General features: G+C 36.7%; 1 protein-coding gene across 1 annotated transcript in view; it reads left to right on the top strand.

The window, feature by feature from the left end:
• Positions 1 to 22,980, top strand: part of VWDE (von Willebrand factor D and EGF domains) — a gene marked incomplete at its 3' end in the record, with an annotated part of 85,195 nt that overhangs the window by 37,255 nt on the left and 24,960 nt on the right. The window contains 9 exon segments of the mRNA XM_023519458.1: positions 472 to 719; positions 1,278 to 1,367; positions 3,333 to 3,477; positions 9,955 to 10,172; positions 10,412 to 10,485; positions 12,006 to 12,276; positions 16,010 to 16,218; positions 16,356 to 17,323; positions 22,143 to 22,279. Coding sequence (XP_023375226.1) covers positions 472 to 719; positions 1,278 to 1,367; positions 3,333 to 3,477; positions 9,955 to 10,172; positions 10,412 to 10,485; positions 12,006 to 12,276; positions 16,010 to 16,218; positions 16,356 to 17,323; positions 22,143 to 22,279 — 2,360 coding nt within the window.

Below are 22,980 nucleotides of genomic sequence, written 5' to 3'. Positions count from 1 at the left end.
GTGACTAGCTTCTCCAGCCCTGAGAAGTGATTACTTTAACTGTATGATAAAACTAGAAGCAGAAAATAGGAAGTCCTTTGCTTTTACAGTTGTGACTAGTTTTCCTTACAACAAAAAATGCAATTTGCTAAACCTTAGTTTTATTTGTTTCTTCCATCTTTTGAAAGAATAATTGCTTAAAAAATATTAAAAAAAAACTTTAAAAAAGGTAAGTTACCTTTATTTTCAAAGGCTGGTATACGACATGCGTTAATACACCCTTGCTGAGCTGACAAGTTGATTGGCTGTCAATACTTGTGTGATTATGGGTCACCATGTGATGTGCTATTTTTTTGATTGCTATAAACAATCATTTTTTCTTTTGCTTTTTCTTAGGATAAATCCTGGAGCTATAGTCTTTGAGCATTTTTTCATTGACCGTTCTCCATTCTTTAAGATTCCCAGTAAAATTTGTGCATTTTCTCCCATCAGGTCAGCTGTCTGCCTCCTTGCCACCTTCACCTTTAGGAAGGCCAGAGGTCACAGTGGAGTTGATTGAGTCCAGGCTTTTCTGTAGATGTACTTTTGATGTTTTCCCTACAAACAACTCAGTGGGATTTCTCATAGCTTGGTCTAGACTTTCTTCCCAAGAAATCAAAGAGGAACTGAAACAAGAGACCACAGTTCAGGCATTCTCGCTCTTAGAACTTGACGGCATAAATCTCAGACTTGGAGATAGGGTATGTTCAAAAACATTTGAGTTTTCTATTCTTGTCACGAATGTATTGATTTTTAAACATACCTTTTTTTATTATACCCTAAAAGTAGATTTTGTCCCCATAATATAAAGCATTAAAGTTCTTGTTTTTTTCCCTTGGCAACTGTGTTAATTCTAATAAACTAGATGAATCAGTAATCTTAGTGACTCTCTATGCATATCTTATTTTAGTGATTTGCTATTATTGATGAATCCTTATAAATATATACTTCATTCTTATTTTAAAATGATGAACTTATTTCTAGAAAACATAATTTTGAATAATGATAGCTTTATCCACTCTTGACTACATCTTGACAATGAATCCTACTACACTTTAATTTATGTTGAGATTTGAGTAATATTTTACAATGATAGAATTTTTCTCAAATTTCAAGCAAGTTTTTAAGTTATTTAGTTCTTTCATTTTCTCATGCACTATTATTAAAATTAAGAACTGAAAGATGATAATTTACACATTTACACATTTTTTTCTCTGAAATTGTATTACTAAATTATTATTTGTTAACTGTATTTGTAGATATTCTGTAGTGCTTCTGTCTTTTTCTTGGAGAAACCACACATACAAAGTTTAGCCATCGAAAGCCAAGAATTTTTTGCAGGCATTAAGGTAAGTAGCCTTGGGGATGAATCAGAAAGGTAATTCCTCTGAAATTATGTTTCCCATCACAGGCTTCATCACACACTAACTCAGAATGTTGCGGTCCATGAGTTGCTATTTTTAAGGAATAATCCCAATAATTTTAATGCATGACAAAGTTTGAGGATCCCTGTTAATGAACAGAATTTGGGATATACTTGCATTTCTTTATGAGAATAAAACAAAAGCTCTCTTCCTACAATTTATTCTACCATGTTACTAAAAGTTAGTGTGTTGATATTTAGTTAGAATGGATTTTACAAAACAGGTAGCAGTCAAAGTAGTAAACCCTCTAACTGGAGCAGGAGTGACATATAGCTTTGAGAATTTTATTTATTTTTAATTTCAAAATATTAAGGGAGTACAAATATTTTTGTTATGTACATAACTTTTGCAATACTTTAGTCAGGGCTATAAGTGTCCTTGTCACCTGCATAGTGTTCATGGTACCTGTATGGTAGTTTTTATCTTTCCCCTCCTTCCTCTTTCTGTCTTTGTGATTTCCAGTTATGTTTGCTTCTTTCTGTGCCCATCAATTAGTTACAAATTGTTAGACAGTACATGTGTTATTTTCCTGTTCTTGAGGTAATGGCCTCCAATTCCATCCAAATTGTTGCAAAAGATATTAATTCTTTTTATGGCTAAGTGGTACTCCATGGTATACACATACCAGAGCTCTGAGTTTTATGGACTGCAATGATTGAGCCAGCTAAACGAGGCAATGCATTTTGTTGCTTGCAGCACTGGGATTCAAGAATCAATGAGCTGTTCCAGCAAATGAGCAAAGGTGATAGGAAACTCAGGAGTGGTGGAAGAAGATGGGGGAATATCACAAAGTCCAGGCAGGCCAGCGCTGCACACCCATGGATCAGAGTTTGACCTGAATCATTCCTAGTTAAAAGATGAGGTGGGATCATTGATAGATTGTGAGACTAAGACACAGACCAGGATAAACCTTGGCCCTTAATAAAGTCCATGTATGTACCACAGTGAACAGGGAAGGAGTAGGAAGAGTGAACCACGTGATCAGAGTAGCACAAGCACAGTGTGGGGGAAGCATAGGTCAAAAGCTGTGGGAACACAGGAACTTTTACTCTCCTTTGGTAACCACTCAGCAAACTATGTCAGTAGCCAATGTTTAGCCCCCACATACTATTTCTAAATAGGCTTACGGGGAGAATATTCAGTACTAAGAAACACCAGTTCTGAGAGGTAGCCAAGACTTGAGGCTGCATACAAATATCTCTGCCTCAAAAAAGGATGGACCTTGGAATATGGGCAGTCCCATGTTATAGTCGTTGCTCAGAAGCTGAGAAATAAGCTGAGATATTTCATATAATAACAATCATTTGATTAAAATATGTAAATTTCTAATTGAGATGGTGAATATTAATCCCTAAGAATAACCAGACTCTTAGAAGAAAATAGGAATCATTCTTTCTTCTCCAGCCTCCAGTGCCATCACAGAACCAGGATAACAAAGGCAGCATGTGTAGGGAGCCAGACTGGGTCTAACCTCAGAGCAGCTCATTGTAATCCTCTCTGCTTTGCCTATACTTTTATAGGTGTGGTTTTAATTGGCCTTATTTAGTTAAAAAATTTCCAGTGCTTTATAGCTGGACATAGTGACACACACCCAGAGTCCTAGCTACTCAGGAGGCTGAGGCAGGAGGATCCCTTGAGCTCAGAAGTTTGAGAGGCAGTGAGCTATGATCAGGCCACTGCACTCCAGCCTGGGCAATAGACTAAGTCTCTATTTCTAAAATAAAATAAAAAATAAAACAAAATATAGTAAAATAAAATATAAAAAATTCTAGTACTTATTACCAGCTCATTTAGCAAAAGATGAACTGTTGAGAAAATGCTTATTCAAAAATATGCCTGAGAAATAAATTCTATTTTGACATAACTTCTCTATGTATTTTCTTATACCAGCTGCAGCCTGAATTGAGCACCATATCAGAAGATGGGAAAGAATACCAGTTAAGGATAGAGAGCACAGTTCCTATTGTTTGTCCTGAATTTAGTGAGTTTGATCAAGAATGCAAAATCTCATTAAAGCTGAAAACTGTTGATAAAGGTAATATACCAATTTCATTTAATTAAATATTAGATTGCAAACAATAACTAATGCTTTTTTTTCCTCCAGAAAAAGTCATTGGAGTGTAGTCATATGATAAATTATGTGGCATGTTTACATCAAATATAGCTCAAACATATTACTAATACTAGGCCAAATTAATTTTTTCCAAAGAAATTCACATTTGTTCTTCTTTGCCTCAAAGCATAAAGAAAAAAAAATAGGGAAAAATCTCTTCTTCATTATCACCTTTCTCCTATTTTTTTTTTTTTTTTTTTTTGTCCTCTTCCCACTTATATTTTTCCTTGCTGTGTTCTCAGAGATTGAAGGACAAACTTCTCTTTATGATTTTCCAAATTGTCTCCAGTGAGGGAGTCCCGATAAGCTAGCCTAACATTTCAAGCTTTTGAAACACAGATTTCACAATGCATTCATCATACTTCTCTCCCTACTCAAAGTTTATGTTCGGATTTTTTTGTCTTAAAATTCTTCTATATGAATTAATTATGCAGATGTCCTGAGGCATGGCCACGTACGTATCATTGTCATAGGTCTTACAGAGAGAGCAGAAAGTCTCCACAGAACAAGATAGAACATGAGAAGATGAACCATACAAATAGTGATTAGGTTGATGAGTTATTTTTTTATTCCTAAGCCCCTGATGTCAAGATCCAAGCTGATAAGAGATATGTAATTTAACACACTCCCTTTAAGAGAGCTTATAATTCTGCTCACATACCAGATACCTTTTTACTACAAAACATGACATTTTGTTTAGTAACTATACCAAACATAAGGTACCTAGGTCTTTATGTCTTTATTATACCTAATTAAATCAGAGAAACAGAGGATAAAAAATCCAGGAGAGGCTGGGTGCAGTGGCACCCACCTATAATCCTAGCACTCTGGAAGGCCAACGCCTGAGGATCACTTGAGGTCAGGAGTTCTGACACCAACCTGAGCAAAAGCAAGACCCCACTTTTACTAAAAAAGAGAAAAATTAGCCAGGCATTGTGGTGGGTATTTGTAGTCCCAGCTACTTGGGAGGCTGAGGAGCATTGCTTGAACCCAGGAGTTTGAAGTTGCTGTGAAGTAGGCTGACATGGTGGTACTGGATGGCCTGGGCAACAAAGTGAGACACTTTCAAAAAAAAAGAAAAAAGGCAAGGAGAGAGTCTTATATGAATGATGCCAAAAGACTTAGATAAGGAAATGGAAAAATTAAGAGAGGTGATCATAAGATATTTCATGATAAACGGGTTTAGATAAGATTTCAGGAGCTCTATCAGCAACATTATATTTTGAATTAAAGCCCAGAAATAGGAAATGAAATTATATGTTCTCCCTCAGTCTATTTAACACAAGTTTCCCTTGAGCTACCTCTGAAAAGAGTATTATGCAAATAATACTACAGTTACGGTTGATGGGGAGAAGAGGAAAAGGATGATGTCACCGATATTTTTCAGAATGGTGTGGGTAAAGATTTCCTTCAGTCACAAGAATACTTTAAATGTGTTTGTATATTTTCAAATCTTTCAGTAAGCCAAGCGTTGATATAATAATATAAAAATGCGTAAATACGAGGCCAGACAATTAAGTCCACGAACTCATCCTAGAAGAAGTGCTACATCCCTCATTGCTGAATCTCATTGTGGTCATCCTCAAACTACTCCCCTTGGCCATCTGGTAACCATAGTGATACTCAGCATTGAGGGATGTAGCCCTTTTGCCTAGGATGTGTTTGTGAATGTAATTGTCAGTCCTCCTATATGCCTATATTTTGGAAGTTTGCATGTTTTTATTCTCTGTCAGTTAAAAATTGTTTCCTTTTTTTCTGGAGAAAAAAAATTGGATTTCATTCTGTGTATTCTCCATCTTGTCTTATTTAAGTATACAAAGGCTATCTGGAAAGTATCCAGCCATTGTTAATACTATTTTGTATATTATATGGCTGGATACTTTTTGGACAACTCTCATATTTCCATTAATCTCTACTTTCATAGAAAGCAAGTTGGGTATTTTTATATAGACTATGTTGCTTATTCATAGACTTAAAGAGAACAACATTTGGCCCTCATACCATACACTTGGGAAAATGATGTTGTTGGCTATATCTGAGGCAGAAATAATATTCATACCTTAGGGAGGTGGTTAAAAGTTTGTTATTTTCTATGTACATATAAAGTATATCTTTCTGGAAAAAATGCATAAAAAACTTCTTTCAATAATTTTTCTTTTATTGTTTTTATTAAATCATAGCTGTGTACATTAATACAGTCGTGGGGTATAGTGTGCTGTTTTTATATACAATTTAAAATATTTTAATCCAACTGGTTAACATAGCCTTCATGTCATTTTCTTAGTTATTGTGTTAGGACAATATTATTTTTGTTCTTTTGTTTTAGGAGATTAAAAGATTAAAAGTCAATGACCACCCTCTTCTAGCCTGAAAGTTTTCAGCAGAGAGATCTGTAGTCATTCTAATATTCTTCCCCTTGTAGGTTATGGTTTTCCTACATCTAGCTGCTTTCAGAATGTTCTCTTTCATATTAACTTTAGTGGAGTTAATTATGATGTGCCTGGGGGATGTCTTATTTGGGTTGAGTCATACTGGGGTTCTGAAACTGTCTGCTATCTGAATTTCAGAATCTCCTGGCATGTCTGGAAAGTTCTCTTTCATTATTTCATGAAGAAGAGCTTCTGCGTTTTGTGAAGTAACTTCGTCACCTTCAGGATTCCTATAAAGCGAATATTAGTTTTCTTCGAATTATCCCAGAGCTCTCTGAGGGAATGATCCATTTTTTCTCTCCATTTCTGTTCCTCTTTGAGTGCTTGGGCATGTTCAAAAGCTTTGTCTTAAATGTCAGAGATCCTTTCTTCTACCTGCTCCATTCTGTTAGTGAGGAATTCTACCATATTTTTCAGATATTTGGGGGCTTCAAACTCTTGCCTCAATGTGTCAAAATTTTTGGTCATTTCATCTTTAAATCTTTGAATTCTTGAGACATCTTTTGAATAATTCCTTAAAATTCTAGTTCCCTTCTTTCCTTCATTCTGTTGATCTTATTTGCTATCCAGACTCTGAACTCAATTTCTGACATCTCAACCATCAGTTTATGGATAGGATCTTCAGTTGCATCTGCCATGTCTTTCCTTGGGGGGTGGGGGTTTGATCTACTCTGGTTATTCATGTTACTGGAGTTTTTCCACTGATTCTATCCCATGCTGAATTTACACCATTTGGCTAGGTGTGCAGATAAGGAGAAGTTGGGTTGGGAGCTCCAAGAGTAGTGATTAACTAGCTCATGGCCCAAAGGCTGGAATGGTGTCTGTATCGTTTCTCCTAGAGCTTTGCCAAGGACATGTACAGTGCTACGGCCTGAGAAACTGGGGGCCTGCTTGGCGTTGTGGGGGTGTCTCTGTCTTGTTTTCAGCTGGTCTCTGTTCTGCCCTAGTAAATCAGTTACTCTAGGTTGAATTCTCAGTTGTGAAGAAATACTAGCAATTAAGTCACCCTGCCCCCCACAGGCAACAATTGGGAAAGGAAAATCACACCTTCCCACAGCCACACACCCAGGTAGTACTTTGGATAGTCCCTCAGATGATTGGCCCAATCCAAGAGGTCCAAATTAATTGTCCCAGTCAGCACTGGTCTCAGGTGGGGGAGTTCAAAAGATCTCTGGCAACTAGACAGCAGGGATCTGCTGGCAGCTCAGGTATGACTCACTCCAGTGCTCTATGCGGTCAGAAGGACCAACCCAGCAAATAAACTAGTCTGGGAAGGTTGATGCCTCCTTCCCCACATTGCACCTCTGTCATACCCAATCACTGGCAACCCCACAGGGCTGTGACCAAGTTCCCCTCAATGATAAGATGCCCCAGGGGTTTGCGCCTGCCTGAGTCAGAGGGAGATCTATGTCTCTTCAGCCAGGCTGCTGTTCTTGGCCACTATCTGGCAGAGAGTGGTGAGACCTGACAACCTCGAGTGCTTAATGGAGGCTGGGGCAGTTCACTCAGTTCCAGCCCCACCCCTGATTGATGTTGCTGGCAGAACAGCATGACCTTGCAGAGTTTGTTTCTGTCCTGGCTATTCCCCTGCAGATCAGACCCAGTCTTAGCTGCAGTTTGTATGGGGGCAGACATGGTTAGAGCTCCCTCTCAGCTGTCAGTTCTAGCCTCTGCCTGCCTGCCTTTATCTCAGCTATGATCCCCTGAGGTCTGGGTGCATCTTAGGCTCAGTAAAGCAGTCTTCTGGCTCAGCCCTGCCCTGGGAGTCTGCCGGCTCTGCATGCCTATATTACAGTCTATCTCAGATCCGTTCCAGCAGTGGCTGCCACCGGAGAAGATGGGCCGAATAGGCTTCCTCTGGTTGCCCAGAGAGACAGGGTGTGTCTGTCCAGAAAAGCCTTGGGGGTGTGAGTGTTATTGTTTCCGCTGTTGCTGCTGATGCCCTTTGCCTCTAAGTGCCCCCACTCCAGTGTGGTTTCCCCCTCAACTGACCATCCTCTCATAGCTCTTGGGCCACAGGGCTGGGGGTGCTGGGAGCATGCAGCTCTGGCAGTTCTTGGGCTGCTGGGCAGGGGTGCTGGGAGAGGGGATAACCTCCCAGGGAGCGAGCAGCTCCAGTAGTTCTTGGGCTGCTGAGCCAGGGGGACCAGGAGTGGGGATCACAGCCTAGGGAGCAAGCAGCTCTAGCAGTTCTCAGGTATCGGGCTGGGGCAACCAGGAGATGGGATTGTGTCTGGGAAGCAAGCGGCTCTAGCAGTTCTCCAGCTGCAGGGCCAGGGACAGAGAGCTTGGTTCCACAGCGATGGGGGACACTGCTCCTGGGCCTCCCCTCACTGTCTCTGCAGGCAAGGGGTGAAGGGTGGATTGGAAGTTCAAAATGACAGTGAAAACGTTAGTTCTATTTTTCTGCCTGTCAAGAGTGTTTGGAATCTCAGCAGGGTCCCTCTAGGGGAGTAGACCCCACTTCCTGTAGCTCTCACATGTGGGGTGAGATAATAGGTCTTCAGTTCACCACTCGCCTGTAGACAACTTACAGGAGCAGAGGAAGAGAAAACAAACAGAAAAACACAACTTTCTTGGGGGAAGAGACGGACACTTTTCCTTTGGGATGTATTATGTACCTGTAGATTGCTTTCTTGGAGTTGTAACTTGCCTCAGCAGAGGTGTCCTGCAGATATCACTCTTCTCTCTCAGCTGGGCTCACAGTCTTTGACTTGATTGGGTATATTCTGAACATTATCCTTCCCTCTGGGCAGGAGCTTCTGTCAGAGGCTGGCACCAGTCAGCCATCTTGCCCCTCTCCCCCGTTTCAATAATTTTAAACTTAGTGTAGTATTACTATATCTGATGAACGTAATTTTGTATCTAAAAATGTGTGTAGGAGAAAAGAAGATAGAAAATTTTAGTAATATCTTTCTTTCTCTTTGATTCTTGGAAGGACTTTGAAATCATTAATTGGATATGAAAGCATACTTCCTTTGTGGTTAGTTTTGAGGGGAATTTGTTCTTTTTGTTTAGTTAAACAAATCCTAAGGTTTCTATTTCTCTGTCATCATTTCATTTCCAAATTATTTTTTTTTATTCTTTATTCTATAGGTGAGGAGTATCTCAAGATTCTGAATATATTGGGACATTTGGGTAGTAAAAGGAAGCAATTTATTACTAATGTGAGATCACCTTCATTTTCTACTTTTTAAAGCCATTGCTATATTATTCAGCAATGGATGGAACATGAATACATGCCATTAGAAATATTGCAGAAGTATCTGGGCCCAAGACACAATTGTTAGGCCAAAAAAAATTATATTTCTTAGTGCTAGAAATATAATTTTGTATATTTTTTTTTACAAAAACAAGGATCAATTTTATTCATTGCTTTTGAATGTTATTCAGATATATATAAATTTGTAATCTTATAAAAATAGAAATATGTATATCTGTACATATGTTTATATTGAAGCTAATTAATTTTTTGTAAAAATCAGGTAGATTCAATAGTTGTGGTTTAATTTAGACAAAAAATGCAACCATATTCTATATATATATTTTTTGAGACAGAGCCTTGCTCTGTTGCCCAAGTTAGAGTGCAGTAGTATGATCATAACTACCTACAATTTCAAATTCCTGTATTCAAGTGATCCTCCTGTCTCAGCCTCCCAAATAACTGGGACTGTAAATGCATGCCACTGCATTTAGCTTACATTTTACTTTTTGTAGCGACAAGGTCCCACTATATTACCCACATTAGTCTTGAACTCTAGGCCTCAAACGATCCTCTCACATCAGCTTCCCAAAGTGCTGGGATTATAGATGTAATCCAACATGCCCTGCTGCAACCATATATTTTAAGAAAGAGAAAATGATTTAAGAATAACTTTTTAATTCAGTATCTCACAGTAATCAAGTTATTACATGCTTGATTAGTATATTCCCTTAGGAAAATTTTCAACATTTTTTTTCATTAAAACAGGCGAACAACACCTGGGCTTAAATTTGGCCCTCTCTTCTTGTCATGTGGACTTTCACCAGACATCATCCTGTGCAAATGGAACCTGCAGCCACACTGTGGTGCACTACACTGCTGTAGCAGATTTTTCTCAAGATGGAGACAGAGTCACAGACATTGTAGTGCAGCCTATAGCCAATGAGGATTTCCTGTGGAACAGCTATACACCAGACAGTGTCCAGGTTGACAAGATACACAAACGTCTTTGTAATTTAAGCTTCAAAAAATGGATGTATTTTATCACTAGTTCCTATAAACTTTTCATTTAAAAATGATTTGATAAATTATTTTAGCTTTTTAAAAGATTCACTTCTTAATAACTATGATAATAGTTGAATATTTATTCAAATTACTAAGCAATTTATTGTATATTATTTAATAATTAATGGTAATATTTACCAAAAATATCTTTGCTTTTAAGATCAGAGTAAAGGATGTCCCAACTGCTTACTGCTATTCATTTACTGACCCACATATAATTACATTTGATGGCAGGTAATTTCCTAAAAGTTTTTCTTTTAGTAGTTTTGGGGTTATTTTGCTTTTGTTACTTTATTTTAAACAGCATTTTATTTTATAATTTCTTAGTCTGGTTAATAAAAATTAGGAAGAAAAGGCATGTATACTGATTAACTGGCTTGTTTCAAGATACTAGTTTATTTGCATAGAACTTTTTTGACTTAAAATTTAGTCCCAATGAAGAAAAAATATGAACTGTTGGAAGGTAGAACTTGTAAAATAAAGATTGTCACAAAGGCAGACAATCATTTTTACTTAATCATTTATTTATTTTTAATAATGATTAAAATATTTAATCTAGAGATATTTATTAAGTGCATTTCTATAACATAATAAAAATATTTAAGGCTTAGGCAAAATGATTACACTGAAACATTAGAATTATTTTAAAAATGAATGACTCCTAATATTTGAAAAGAATACTCAGGGGGATGACTATAATAACCATCGTGAATATCTGGATCTTTGCCTCTGGAGTTGAAGATAAAATGAGAGAAATAACCAAAAAGTAATATGAGCTATCCTATTATTAATATCTGTCTAGAAAGATACTGTTTCAGTTATACTGTTCTGGGGGAATTCATGATTCTAAGATGTACTTCAGGAAAATGATGAGAAGACCTCACTGTGTAGTTAAAATTTTCTTTTGATACAAGGTAGTTGATTTTTCTTAATAAGAGCTTGTACTGTGGTTATTGTTAGTAAAATATTCAATGTAAGTGAATAGAAACTTTTTAATAAAAAATTATACTCCAATTCTTTGACCAGGTATTAAAAATTTGGAGGAACTGACCCCACATACAAGAATCCTTTGTGGTTAAAGCTAAAGGCTCAGAAGATTGGTAGAAACCCCCAGGAAAGCATAGTGACGAGATTGCTACAGTAATTTAATAACACAATAATTTAACAAGATTAACTACGTGATGAGTCCAGTTCTGTGTATGGGGATATGGCAGTGAACAAAATAGCTGACCTTTCGAAGAGGTGAAAAGAAATATTAATACACTCAATAAATAAAATATATAGTGTGTCTAAAGAAATTCCCTGTTGTGAAGTAAATTAAATCAGAGGTGGAAAGGGAAGGCTGAAAGTAGGGGTTGCAATTTATATTAAAATAGCATGGTAATGGAAAGCCATTAATTGAGGGTGACTGTGGACAAGTACTTGAAGAAGGTGAGAGAGACAGCATGTGCATACGTATATGGGGAGACCACCACACAGCAAGCCCACCCTGCTCAAGGAGCCACACGACTGACTGCAGTAGTGAAAGGGAGAAAATAGCAGTGGGTGGGACTGAGGCGTGTATGGCTACTTTCTTTCATTCAGCGCTTAGGGTACATAAAGCTATTGGGACTCTAGATTTCACATGCTAACATCTATCTGTATCTATGTATCTTCAATGTCTATGAATAACTTCAATACACCTTTTGTATTTATAACACACTGTTGTGATATTTTACACGAATTTTTAATGCAGTTGCTTTGGTTTATGATAGGGTATATGATAATTTCAAGACTGGAACGTTTGTGCTTTATAAGAGTATGTCACGTGATTTTGAGGTCCACGTACGTCAGTGGGACTGTGGAAGCTTTCAATATCCTGTGTCATGTAACTGCGGGTTTGTCGCCCACGAAGAAGGTGATAAGGTCACTTTCGATATGTGTAGTGGTCAGCTACGTGAATCACAACCATATTTATTTGTAAAGAGCCAAGATGTAAGCAGTAACATCAAGATAACTGAATCTTACTTAGGAAGAAAAGTCACAGTACGTACAATTCTTTACTATAAAAAGTATTTTTCCTTTTTTTTATTTGGATAAGCTTCTATTTATCTGTATTAAAGTGGGAGCTATCATTTTTCAAAATAAATTTGTTGAAGAAAATAGCATTTATTTTATTTTATATTTCTTTGAGACAGAGTCTCATTTTGTCATCCTTAGTAGAGTGCCATGGCATCATAGCTCACAACCTGAAACTCTTGGGCTCAAGCAATTCTCTTGCCTGGGCCTCCTAAGTAGCTGAGATGACAGACACTCACCAGAATGCCTGGCCATTTTTAGAGACGAGGTCTCGCTCTGGCTTAGGCTGGTCTGGAACCTGTGAGCTCGGACAATCCACCTGCCTCAGCTCCCAGAGTACTAAGATTACTGGTCTGAGCCACCGTGCCCGCCCAGGAAACAGCATTTAAACTATGATCTTAGAATGAGTACACTTTTGTTTTCCTATCACATACAAATAGGCACAACAACATGGTTGGTTACAACTGTCAAATCTTAACTGCCTTATCCAAAATGTCTCTATGAAACCTTTGTGGATTATTTACAAACATTATTTTTGACAGTGTCTAATAAATGGTATGTTAAAGATGACAGATATAATTAAGAATAAATTTTCAGGAATAATTAATCAACTTTTGAAATGAACAGTATAGCACAACTTCAGAAATGGGCCAGTAGATAAGTGGAAGAGGATATAAAATTGACTAACAGACCCAGGATTACATATTCACTAACTTCGTAAAGATGATATTTCATCCATGTGAGGTAACTATTTGTACTGTAAAGACATGGTCATCTTCCTTTCATCTTTCAAAACAGTAAATTCCATGTAAATAAAATTTAAATTAAAAGAACTCAAAATTGTAAGGGTATGAATTATATGAGTTCCATCCTTAAAAATCAAAAGGCAAATTAAAAATTAGCACAGTATTTGCTACATCTTAAACATGCAATCAATGTAGAAAATGCTTTTCTACATCACTAATGTATAATTAGCACATCAATAAAAATGAGCAAATAATATAAAAGACATTTCACAAAAGAAATAAAACTGATAAAATGTCCAAAAGTACAAATAATTAACAAACATACAAAATATTTAACTTCATTAGTAAGCAAATACTTAAGTCAATTAATACAGATTACATATGTCTCATACAATATGGGCAAGAGTATAGATGGTAGAAGTAGCTAGTCTTTCCAGAGAATATAGGTGTCATTTATAAACTGAACCTATGTGTGTGTATGTGTGTGTTATTTTATAAAGAAATCTAACATTTGAAAATTTATTGCAGTAAAATTATTAATGATGTGCATAGCCCCCATGATGTTTATTATATGTCTCCTGAAAATAAAGAAGGTGATCAATTAGTGATCAATAAAAGGACTTAACCAAAACTCTAAAGAGTATAATGATGGCATATAAAAGAATACTTTGTGTTCATAAAAATACGGACTATATGTATATTGAAGTAAAAATATGCATGAAATATAAGAGGTTTTTGATGATTTTGCACCAAGATTTTAACATCAGTTCCCTGTGTTTCATTTGAATATTAGGTTTGTTTGCTTACAAAATACATTGTTGTAAAAAGGAAAAAGAAGAGCTATTTTTAAATTTTAAAAAAATTAAAAGGGGAAAAAGAACCAGAAGAGCAAACACAGTGGCGTATCTTCACTGGTGTTTAGAAGAAAAAGCTCCTCCATTTATACCCCACAGCCCAGGGGTGGTCTGAGAGAGGTGACGCCCCTGTGATGGAGACAGGTTATTCACAGTTAGATGACGCAGATTGTTAGAGTCTCTCAACAAACAAACTCCCCTTCCTGCTGCCAGCTCCCAGAGCAACCTTTTGGTTATAATTTGGCTTCTGATTCTATTTGCCTAATGATGCTATTTAGCCTCAGGAATATGTATTCCTCTGGAGTTATATTTATCTATGTAAATTACTTACTTGGCAGTCTAATTCTATTAAATAATTACAGTCAAAAAGGTTACCCAGCAAACATCACCCTCAAAATTTACAATTGTTTTAATTGTATAAAACATCTCACTTAAGTTTATTTTTTTAATTGTATAAATTTCTGGGGTACAGGTTTAATTTTATCACATGAGTAAGTTGTATAATGATGAGGTTGGGGCTTTTAGGGTATCCTCACACATACAACAAGGACCGTAGAGTGATTTCTCTCATCCACCCCCTCCCACCTACTGCTCTTCCTAGTCTGTAGTGTCTGTCATTATTCCACATTCTCCTTCCACATGGGCACACTGCTTAGCACCCACTTACACGTGATAACATGTAGTATTGTTTCTGTGTCTGAATTGTTTCACTTAAGATAGCCTTCAGTTCCATCCATGTTGCTCTAAATGACATGATTTCGTTCTATTTCATGGCTGAATAGTATTTCACTGTGTATTACATACATTTTCTTTAATTCAATCATTCATTGATGGACACTTTGGTTAGTTCCATATCTTTGCTATTGTGAACTGTGCTACCATAAACATATCAGTGCAGGTGTCTTTCTGATAGAATTATTTCTTTTCCTGTGGCTACCTACTCAGTAGTGAGATTACTGGATCAGATAGTAGTTCTATTTTTGGTTCTTTGGTAAATAGCCATACTGTTTTCCATAGAGGTTGTACTAATTTACATTTCTGCAAAGATTGTATACGTGTTCTCTTTTTTGCATAGCCTCACCAACATTTGCTGTTTTTTTGTCTTTTTAATAATAGCCATTTTAGCTGGGTTAAGACCTCTCATTGCAGTTTTGACTTTCAATTTCCTGATGGTTAGTAATGTTGAACATTTTTTGATATGGCTGTTGGCCATTTGTATGTTTTCTTTTGAAAGATTCCTATAATATCTATGTCCACATTTTGGTGGAATTGTTTGTGGGTTTTTTAATGAGTTGTTCAAATTCCTTGTAAATTCTGAATATCGGGCCCCTGGAGATGCATAGTTTGCAAATATTTTCTCCCATTCTGCAAGTTGTCTGTTCGTTCTTGATCTATTCTGCCATGTAGATGCTTTTTGTGTAATTCTTATTTTTCTATTTATGTTTTTGTTGCCTATTCATTTGGGATCTTAGTCAAGAATTCTTTGCCTAGATCAGGGTCCAGAAGAATTTTCCCTAGGTTTTATTCCAGTATTTTTATAGTTTCAGGTCTTACATTTTAATCCATTCTTGAGTTTATATTTGTATATGGCATGAGATTGGAGTTCAGTTTCATTCTTCTGCTATTCAATTTCCTACTGAATTTCTTGGCTATTCACTTTTCACAGTGCCATTTTTTGAAAAGGGTGTGATTTCCCAGTTTTTGTTCTTATTGACTTTGTAAAAGGTTAGTTGGCTGCAAATATGTGACTTGACTTCTGAGTTTTCTACTCTGGCCCATTGATCTATATGTCTATTTTTAGAACAGTACCATACTATTCACTTTACTTTAAATTATTTAAGTAAAGATATTTTAAATATCTTTCATTTTATTTTAAACATATCTCAATAAAAATATCAATGTGGTAATTAAATTTCCGGTTAGCAAATATAAAACCCAATTTTTTAGGACATAAAACATTAGAAAAAAATTTGTAGTTTAGAGAAAATTAATATTTTACTGTCTTTTTATGTTGAAGGAATTTTTTTTATTTTTTAAATTATAATTTTTTCTTAACCCAAATTGAATATTACTTCAATACCTGTTATTTTTGTATTTCAGTTCTGGTTTTCTTCTGGAGCATTTGTCCGTGCTGATCTTAGTGAATGGGGCATGAGTTTAACAATCAGAGCCCCTAGTTTAGATTACAGAAACACTTTGGGACTTTGTGGCACCTTTGATGAAAATCCAGAAAATGATTTCCATGATAAGAACGGGATCAAAATTGGTCAGAATTTTAATAGTCGTCTTGCTTTTATTAATGAATGGCGGTAAGAAAGTATTTTTCATTTGCGGTTGTATTAATATTAGACTTAAATGGGTAGTGACTCAGTACCTTTTTGAAACCTATTCTTAGGAAAACTGTTCACGTACAAATTACTATCCTTTTCTGTTTCCCATTGGGAAGAATTTTACCAGGAAAAAGCATGTTTGACACACCACCAGTTTCTCTGCAGTCACCCGGAAAACAATCCTACTGCAGCTGCTCATCGGACAGCGTTTTACTGGATCCACCTTCCAATCATCTGGACGATGTTTTCCCATCAGAAATTGCTTCAGGTTGCAAAGACTTCAAACATTTCCAATTCTCTTCTTTGATACCAGAACTAGACGTCAGCTCTGAATATATTAATTCCAACAGGTTTGTCAGAGGAATAAACAGACATGCGTCTGGGGAAGAGAGTAATTTGAATTTCTTTCCACAAGAACAAAAGCGTGTAAACCTAACCAACCTGGACTTAAATTTCCAAACTCATGCTGGGAACAAAAAACAAGATGCTCTGAAATATTTGGACAAGGAGAAACACACACAGGATCAGGGCAGCCGCAGCAAGGAGACGAGGTGGAATCAACAAAACAGACGGAAACGGCAGAACTTGGATGAGTTTCTTCCATTGTTTGCTTTCCATAGTCTCAGCCAAACCGACTTAGACGAGTTTACTTACTTCTTCCCTGAGGACCATGCCGAGGATGTCCACCAAGAGGTTGTCCCTTCGTGGCCCACACCCTCTGGCCTCACAGAGTACGACACGTTGGCACGCTGCCAGCAAACTTTAGCCAACTCCAGCATAGGAAGGCTCTGCCTCGCTTTCCTTGGAGGGAGACTAGACAGTGTCATAGACATGTGTGTGACGGATGTTCTATTAAAAGACGATCTTAGCTGGGCAGAAGCAGGTGTGGCCCTTTTAGAAAATGAATGTGAAAAAAGGGTTTTGGAAGAAGGGAAATATAGCAATGAAAAATACAACAAATCAATCGAAGACATTCTGTTAGCATTAAAGTGCCCCAGTGCGTGCAGTGGCAATGGGCAGTGTATGGAATGGGGGTGTGCCTGTTTTCCAGGCTTTGGTTCCTATGATTGCAGTGATGTATATGGTAAGTGACGATTTTCAAACTTCAGTATTGCAAATGATATTTGATTATGGCACAGTCTCTGTTCCTTTTTTACTTTCAGTATCTTTTTTTTTTTTCTTGAGACAGAGTTTCACTTTGTTGCCCTTGGTAGAATGCTGTGGCATCACAGCTCACAGCAACCTCAAACTCACAGAATCCTCTCCCCTCTGCCTCCCCAAGTAGCTGGGACTACAGGTGACTACCACAACACCCAGCTATTTTTAGAAACAGAGTCTCACTCTGGCTCAGGCTGGTCTAGAACTCCTGAGCTCAGGCAATCCACCATCCTTGGCCTCCCAGCACCTTCAGTATCCTAATAGGACGCATGCAGATTATATAGGGGGAAACCTCCAAGTTATATGAATTAAGACATTAATAAAGTTCTAACGGTATTTCGTCTCATCTCCTGAGGCGTAAGAGCTGAAGAATGTGTAACGGCCTATAAAGCCCAGGGGGTCTGGCCACAGTAAAACTCACCCTGCTGCTGTCACCCTGTCTTTCCATTCCAGCCACTTTGCTTTTGGTGTGGCTTCTTGAAAATGCCAGGTTCACTTTCACCTCAAGGCCTTTGCACACAACTGAGCCCTCTACCTGTAGAGAATAGTTGTTTACCTAGAACTCAAATTTAGTATTTTTAGAACAGTTGCATACCTGTGCCAATTTGTTACTCAATGGTGAGGTCTGTTGCTGACACTTAGACTAATACTGTAATTTCATGAAAAACTTATATATATTTTACATATTGTTATACAAGTAACTGAAACACTTTAATCACGTTCTCTTCCTGTTCTTTTTATATTTTCTTTTTTTGATGTATGGTTGGGACAACTATATTTGCTGCATTCACTGTGCCTTTAATATATTTTCAGTCTCTCCTATGGGGACAGAGGTAGCAGCAATTGTTATTATCGTTATTATTTTGTGGTGAGGTTTTCACTCTTGTAACTCTTCCTTTTGGTTAGGTATGAACCGTTCCTCTTGTCACCATGTCTTGTCCTTGATTGCACTCGAGTGCACAAAGATTCATTACCATTGCGTATTTTTTATGGAGACCATGTGCATTCTAGGCATGCCTTCTTATGTTTTCTTCACAGATCTGCGCTGCCTAATCTTTCAAAAAGTATTTTCTTCCCGATTGTTTCTTTGAATGAAGTTGCATCCAGTGTCTATTTGTTTCCTGAAAAATCACATATGAATTGCATGCTGCAATGTCAGTGATGTTGAAGAAAATTGCCAGAGGCCAAGGGCATATTCCCTGGGGACAGGATTATGTTCTCACACACTTTCGTGCCTCCACACCTGCTGTAGTAGCATTATAAAAATGGGTCACATCAGGCTTGTTATCTGTCACCTTCCTATCTTCATGCTGTGTGGAAAGCACTGTAACTACCTTTCTTGTCTTTGAAACATAACTTAGTAATGTCACGTAGAGAAGGCAAATCTTACTGTACCAGATGGAGAGTTTTGCACTGGTGCTGGCCTGAGTTCGAGAGGCCAATCCCTTTTATCACTGTGAACAGTAAGAACTGTAGTTATTTTCTCCTGAAGCAAGTCAAACGCCAGTGACTTTTTGGGCGATGGAGGTAAACTTTTGTCCATGGTAATATTTCTGCCAGGCTGATCCAAATGATAGTTTAGAAGCAGTCTTTTGTACCATCTCAGAGCCACTATTGTGATATCTCAGGAAGTTCTCTGCACTCCTTGCATATGGCTACTCCACAAAGTAGTAGTTTGTAGAAGAAACACAGAACAGATTCACTGCAATTTCATGCTTCCAGAGTGACAGACTTGACATGATTACAGTAAAGTGAGTTTATTTGTCACCATATTCCAAAGCTCTCAAACTCTACCAATCTTGTCATGCCATGTGAGAGCATCACGTGTTACAGAATCATTAAAACACAGACTTTTCAGTAGGAGTCACGTTCTGTGTTCTGAAAATGAAGCACAGTAGACAAGAAAATTCACTTCACTGAAAAGATTTTGGATTCTGTCTATATTTTGTGTACACAGCACAATTTAGAATAATTCCAATTAGTCCTAATATTTCTTCTTTTACATAATTGCCAGAATTTTGGATGAATATTTACTTATTAACTCTTTGACTAGATATAATTTCTGGTTTGTAAACTTGATAATTTCATCCACAGTTTCATTATCAAAACAAAATTGGAAAGCACCCAAAGGACTTTTTGATTTTCTTCCCGATCGTCCTTCTGGATGTGTCCTCATAATACAATATGAGCCAACTGTCATCTCCCCTGATCTGTTATGGACTGTGAGTTGCGTATCATGCGTGATGGCGCCATCACCTGAGCTGCCGGCTGCTCTGGTTTTCCAGCTGGGCGTCTTCTCCTGGGCTCCCTACTTTGCCTTTCTTCTTCTCTATCATCATCTTCTCCTTTTTCCTCTTCACTCTTTTCCTCAGAATAAGTAATAATTTCACATCCCATCTCTGCTACTTCTTCTTATTCATTATATGAACTAGTGAAAATTTCTTCATTTCTTCCAAAATCCAACACAATCTCTATCTCAGCTACTGACAGTTGTATTACTTCTTCGCCAGATTTGTTTCTGTATCAGGAGAAAAAAAGCAAGTCGTTGCTTGACATAAATAGATTTACAGAATAATCAGATATTCTGTATTTTCAGTCCTACATACCTTGATCTGCACCATACACTAATACACTGCTTACTAACTTCACTATGAAAAATGCTTAGACAAAAATAGAATATTGGCTTTTCTGGGAAAAGAGAACTCAGCTGGTCACTGCCAATAAGAAAAGTGTCGAGAACTGCTGATACAAGAGTCCTGACATGTGACAGTGTCATAGACGGGTGGGTGAGGGGCTAATGACAAAAGTCGTCAATGTTGAAACTGCAGCTCTCCACATAAACCAATACACGGCAAAATCACAGTGGGGGCAGTCCCTGACCCCCCTTTGGTATTCGACCGCTAAAACACTGTGTTTATTGTATTTTGCTAATTACACTAGTTTGCTTAAAACTTTCTCTAACCCCTGTATGTGTACCAATTAGTTTGTCTCAGTATGTTAGAGAAAGAAATTTTTAAAGTTGGTTTAGTTCTTTTAACCCAGTGGTTCTAAACCTGTGGGTCATGACCCCTTTGGGGGTCTTCTACATATCATATATTTACATTATGATTCATAACAGTAGCAAAATTACAGTTATGAAGTAGCAACAAAAATAATTTTCTGGTTGGGAGTCACCATAACATGAGGAACTGTATTAAAGGGTCGCAGCCTTAGGAAGGTTGAGAACCACTGTTTTAACCAGTGAACCAGTAACTCCTGGTTTCTTTCCCATCATTACCATCCCTTCTCCATCTACAGCATTTTTCATGTCAATTAATGCAAACTTTCTTCCCCTAAGTCCTCACATTAAAAACTTGTAGTCATTGTTGCCTGTTCTTTTCCTCTCATGCCTGAAATTTAATCCATTAGCAGCCATTGGCTCTAGCTTAAAACAGTCCATCTCTTTTCTTGCCACAACCTTAGTCCAAGCCACCATTATCCATTAACTTGGATTACCATAGATTTTTCTCAAAGTGTATTTTTTAATGCAGAAGCAGCTAAGGTGACCTGACTGAAATGTGAGTCAGATCATGTTCCTCTGTTTAAATATCTCATGTGGCCTCCATCTCTTCTAGAGTAAAATCTACAATCCCTCCCATGGCTGGGTAATCTGAGGTTTCCCCTCTCACTAATTCATCTTCCATCTCCCCTGCCCCAAGCTGGCAGCTCTTGAGTCATACAGCCTGGTTTGCTGTTCCACAAAGGACCCAGGCCTGTTCCTATCTCAGGACCTTTGCACTTACTGTTCCTTTTCACTGGACCAATTTCGTCTTTGTGACTAACTTTCTTCACTTCTCTCTTCAAAGGTCATATGATCAGGAAATCTAGCCATGAATATTCAAAATAAAGAAGTTTTACTCACACCATTACATAAGCATTATTTCCCTTATACAGTTCAAATCCTCTCCCCCCATATTTTTGAAAACACTTATGTAATACTTTATATTTGTTTTTTTCAGTTGTTATTTTTTATCCTGCTATTCAATTTACTTGAATATAAATTACATGAAGGCAGGGACATTGCTTTGGTCATTACTACATCCTCTGTACCCAAAATAACACCAGAGACATATAAAATGCTAAATAAGCATTTACTGAATGCAGGAATGTGTGAAGTGAACTAACACATGTTTTTCTTAACATTTTCATAAATATATTTAGGGTTCTGAATACACAGGACACGATTTTGTACCCTATTGCTAGTAAAATTAGATTCATTTATATTTATACACTTCAGATATCTATTTTAATAACCAGATCTTCCTGATAATAAATAACAAAATTTTGAAATTTTAATACATTGTCTTACTTAGTACAGTATTTGATTATGAAAATATTTTTCTTATCACCCATCTATACGGCACAAACCAAATGTCAAAACAAAATGTATTATAGTAGTAATTTCTTAATACTTGTCCTTAATTTATATATAATATTATTAAAACACTAAGGAAACCTATGTATTTAGACATTGGTGGTGTCTATAATGATATTTAGATTGGATTGTTGATAGATACATTGTTCAATACAAACATCAGACTACTCTTCAAAATTTCATGGTTTAATTAATGTAGTAAATAATATTTGGGGTATGTTTCAAAATGTTACTTTACATATGCTTTTAATTTGGGCCTTGAAAATAATTAAGTTTTTTTTCCTGAAATAATTAAAGTAAGTATTTCCAATTTGTTATGCTTTTTCCAAAGGCAAACCTCCTGAAATTACAGAACTTGAGAATGCAGGATTCTGTGACATTCAAAAATATAGTTGTATGATGGTAAGAGTATTTGGTAAAGGCTTCAAAGAATCACCTTCAATTAAATGTGAAGTTACTAAATTGCAGGTATGTTAATTATAGCACTAAGCAACAATAGAGATTATGAGATATTATAATTACTATTATCTTGGATTTATTTGTTCTATTGATTAGCAACATAATCCCAAAGGACGCTCTGTCCACAAAGAGCTAAACACAATAATGTTTCAGTTGCTTACCCTGAAAACTTTCGTACATGTTAACTTTATTAAAGTATTTTATATTATTTTTATTGAGCATTACCTTGCTAACTTCTGTCATTAAAAAAAACTAAGAAAATATCAAGACTGATGTGTGTAAGCTTCTGTGTTTCTTAAAATGTAAAAATGCACAGAATGGAGCAAGATATCCTTTAGCCAAGATATCCTATATGAACTGTGGGATACACAGATACAAATATTTCTCTTTTAGAAACTCAAAAGTGAGAACTAATTGTTCTCATTTTTTATATTTCCTTTAAATATCTCTCTCAGGATTTCAGGCTGGAAAATGCATACCCCACCCCCAAACTAGTGTTTTTCTTTCTTGAGGCCATAATAGCAAACACAATTGCTCAGTTTGAACATTAGTATATCAAAGTATGCCGTATTTTTGATGATTATTTATATAATCTTGCTTTTCTTTATTCACGTGGAATTTTTATTTTAAGGATAACTTTGAATTTAGAAAATATTTATGTGGATAAGCTGAAAACTTCAAATGGCAAATCATCTTTGAACATGTTTCTT

The sequence above is a fragment of the Otolemur garnettii genome, unplaced genomic scaffold, assembly GCF_000181295.1.
Source record: "Otolemur garnettii isolate 467f Iridium unplaced genomic scaffold, OtoGar3 scaffold00005, whole genome shotgun sequence".
Lineage (NCBI taxonomy): Eukaryota > Metazoa > Chordata > Mammalia > Primates > Galagidae > Otolemur > Otolemur garnettii.
Note: the sequence above shows the minus strand (reverse complement) of the source record. Positions and strands in the feature narration are given on the sequence as shown.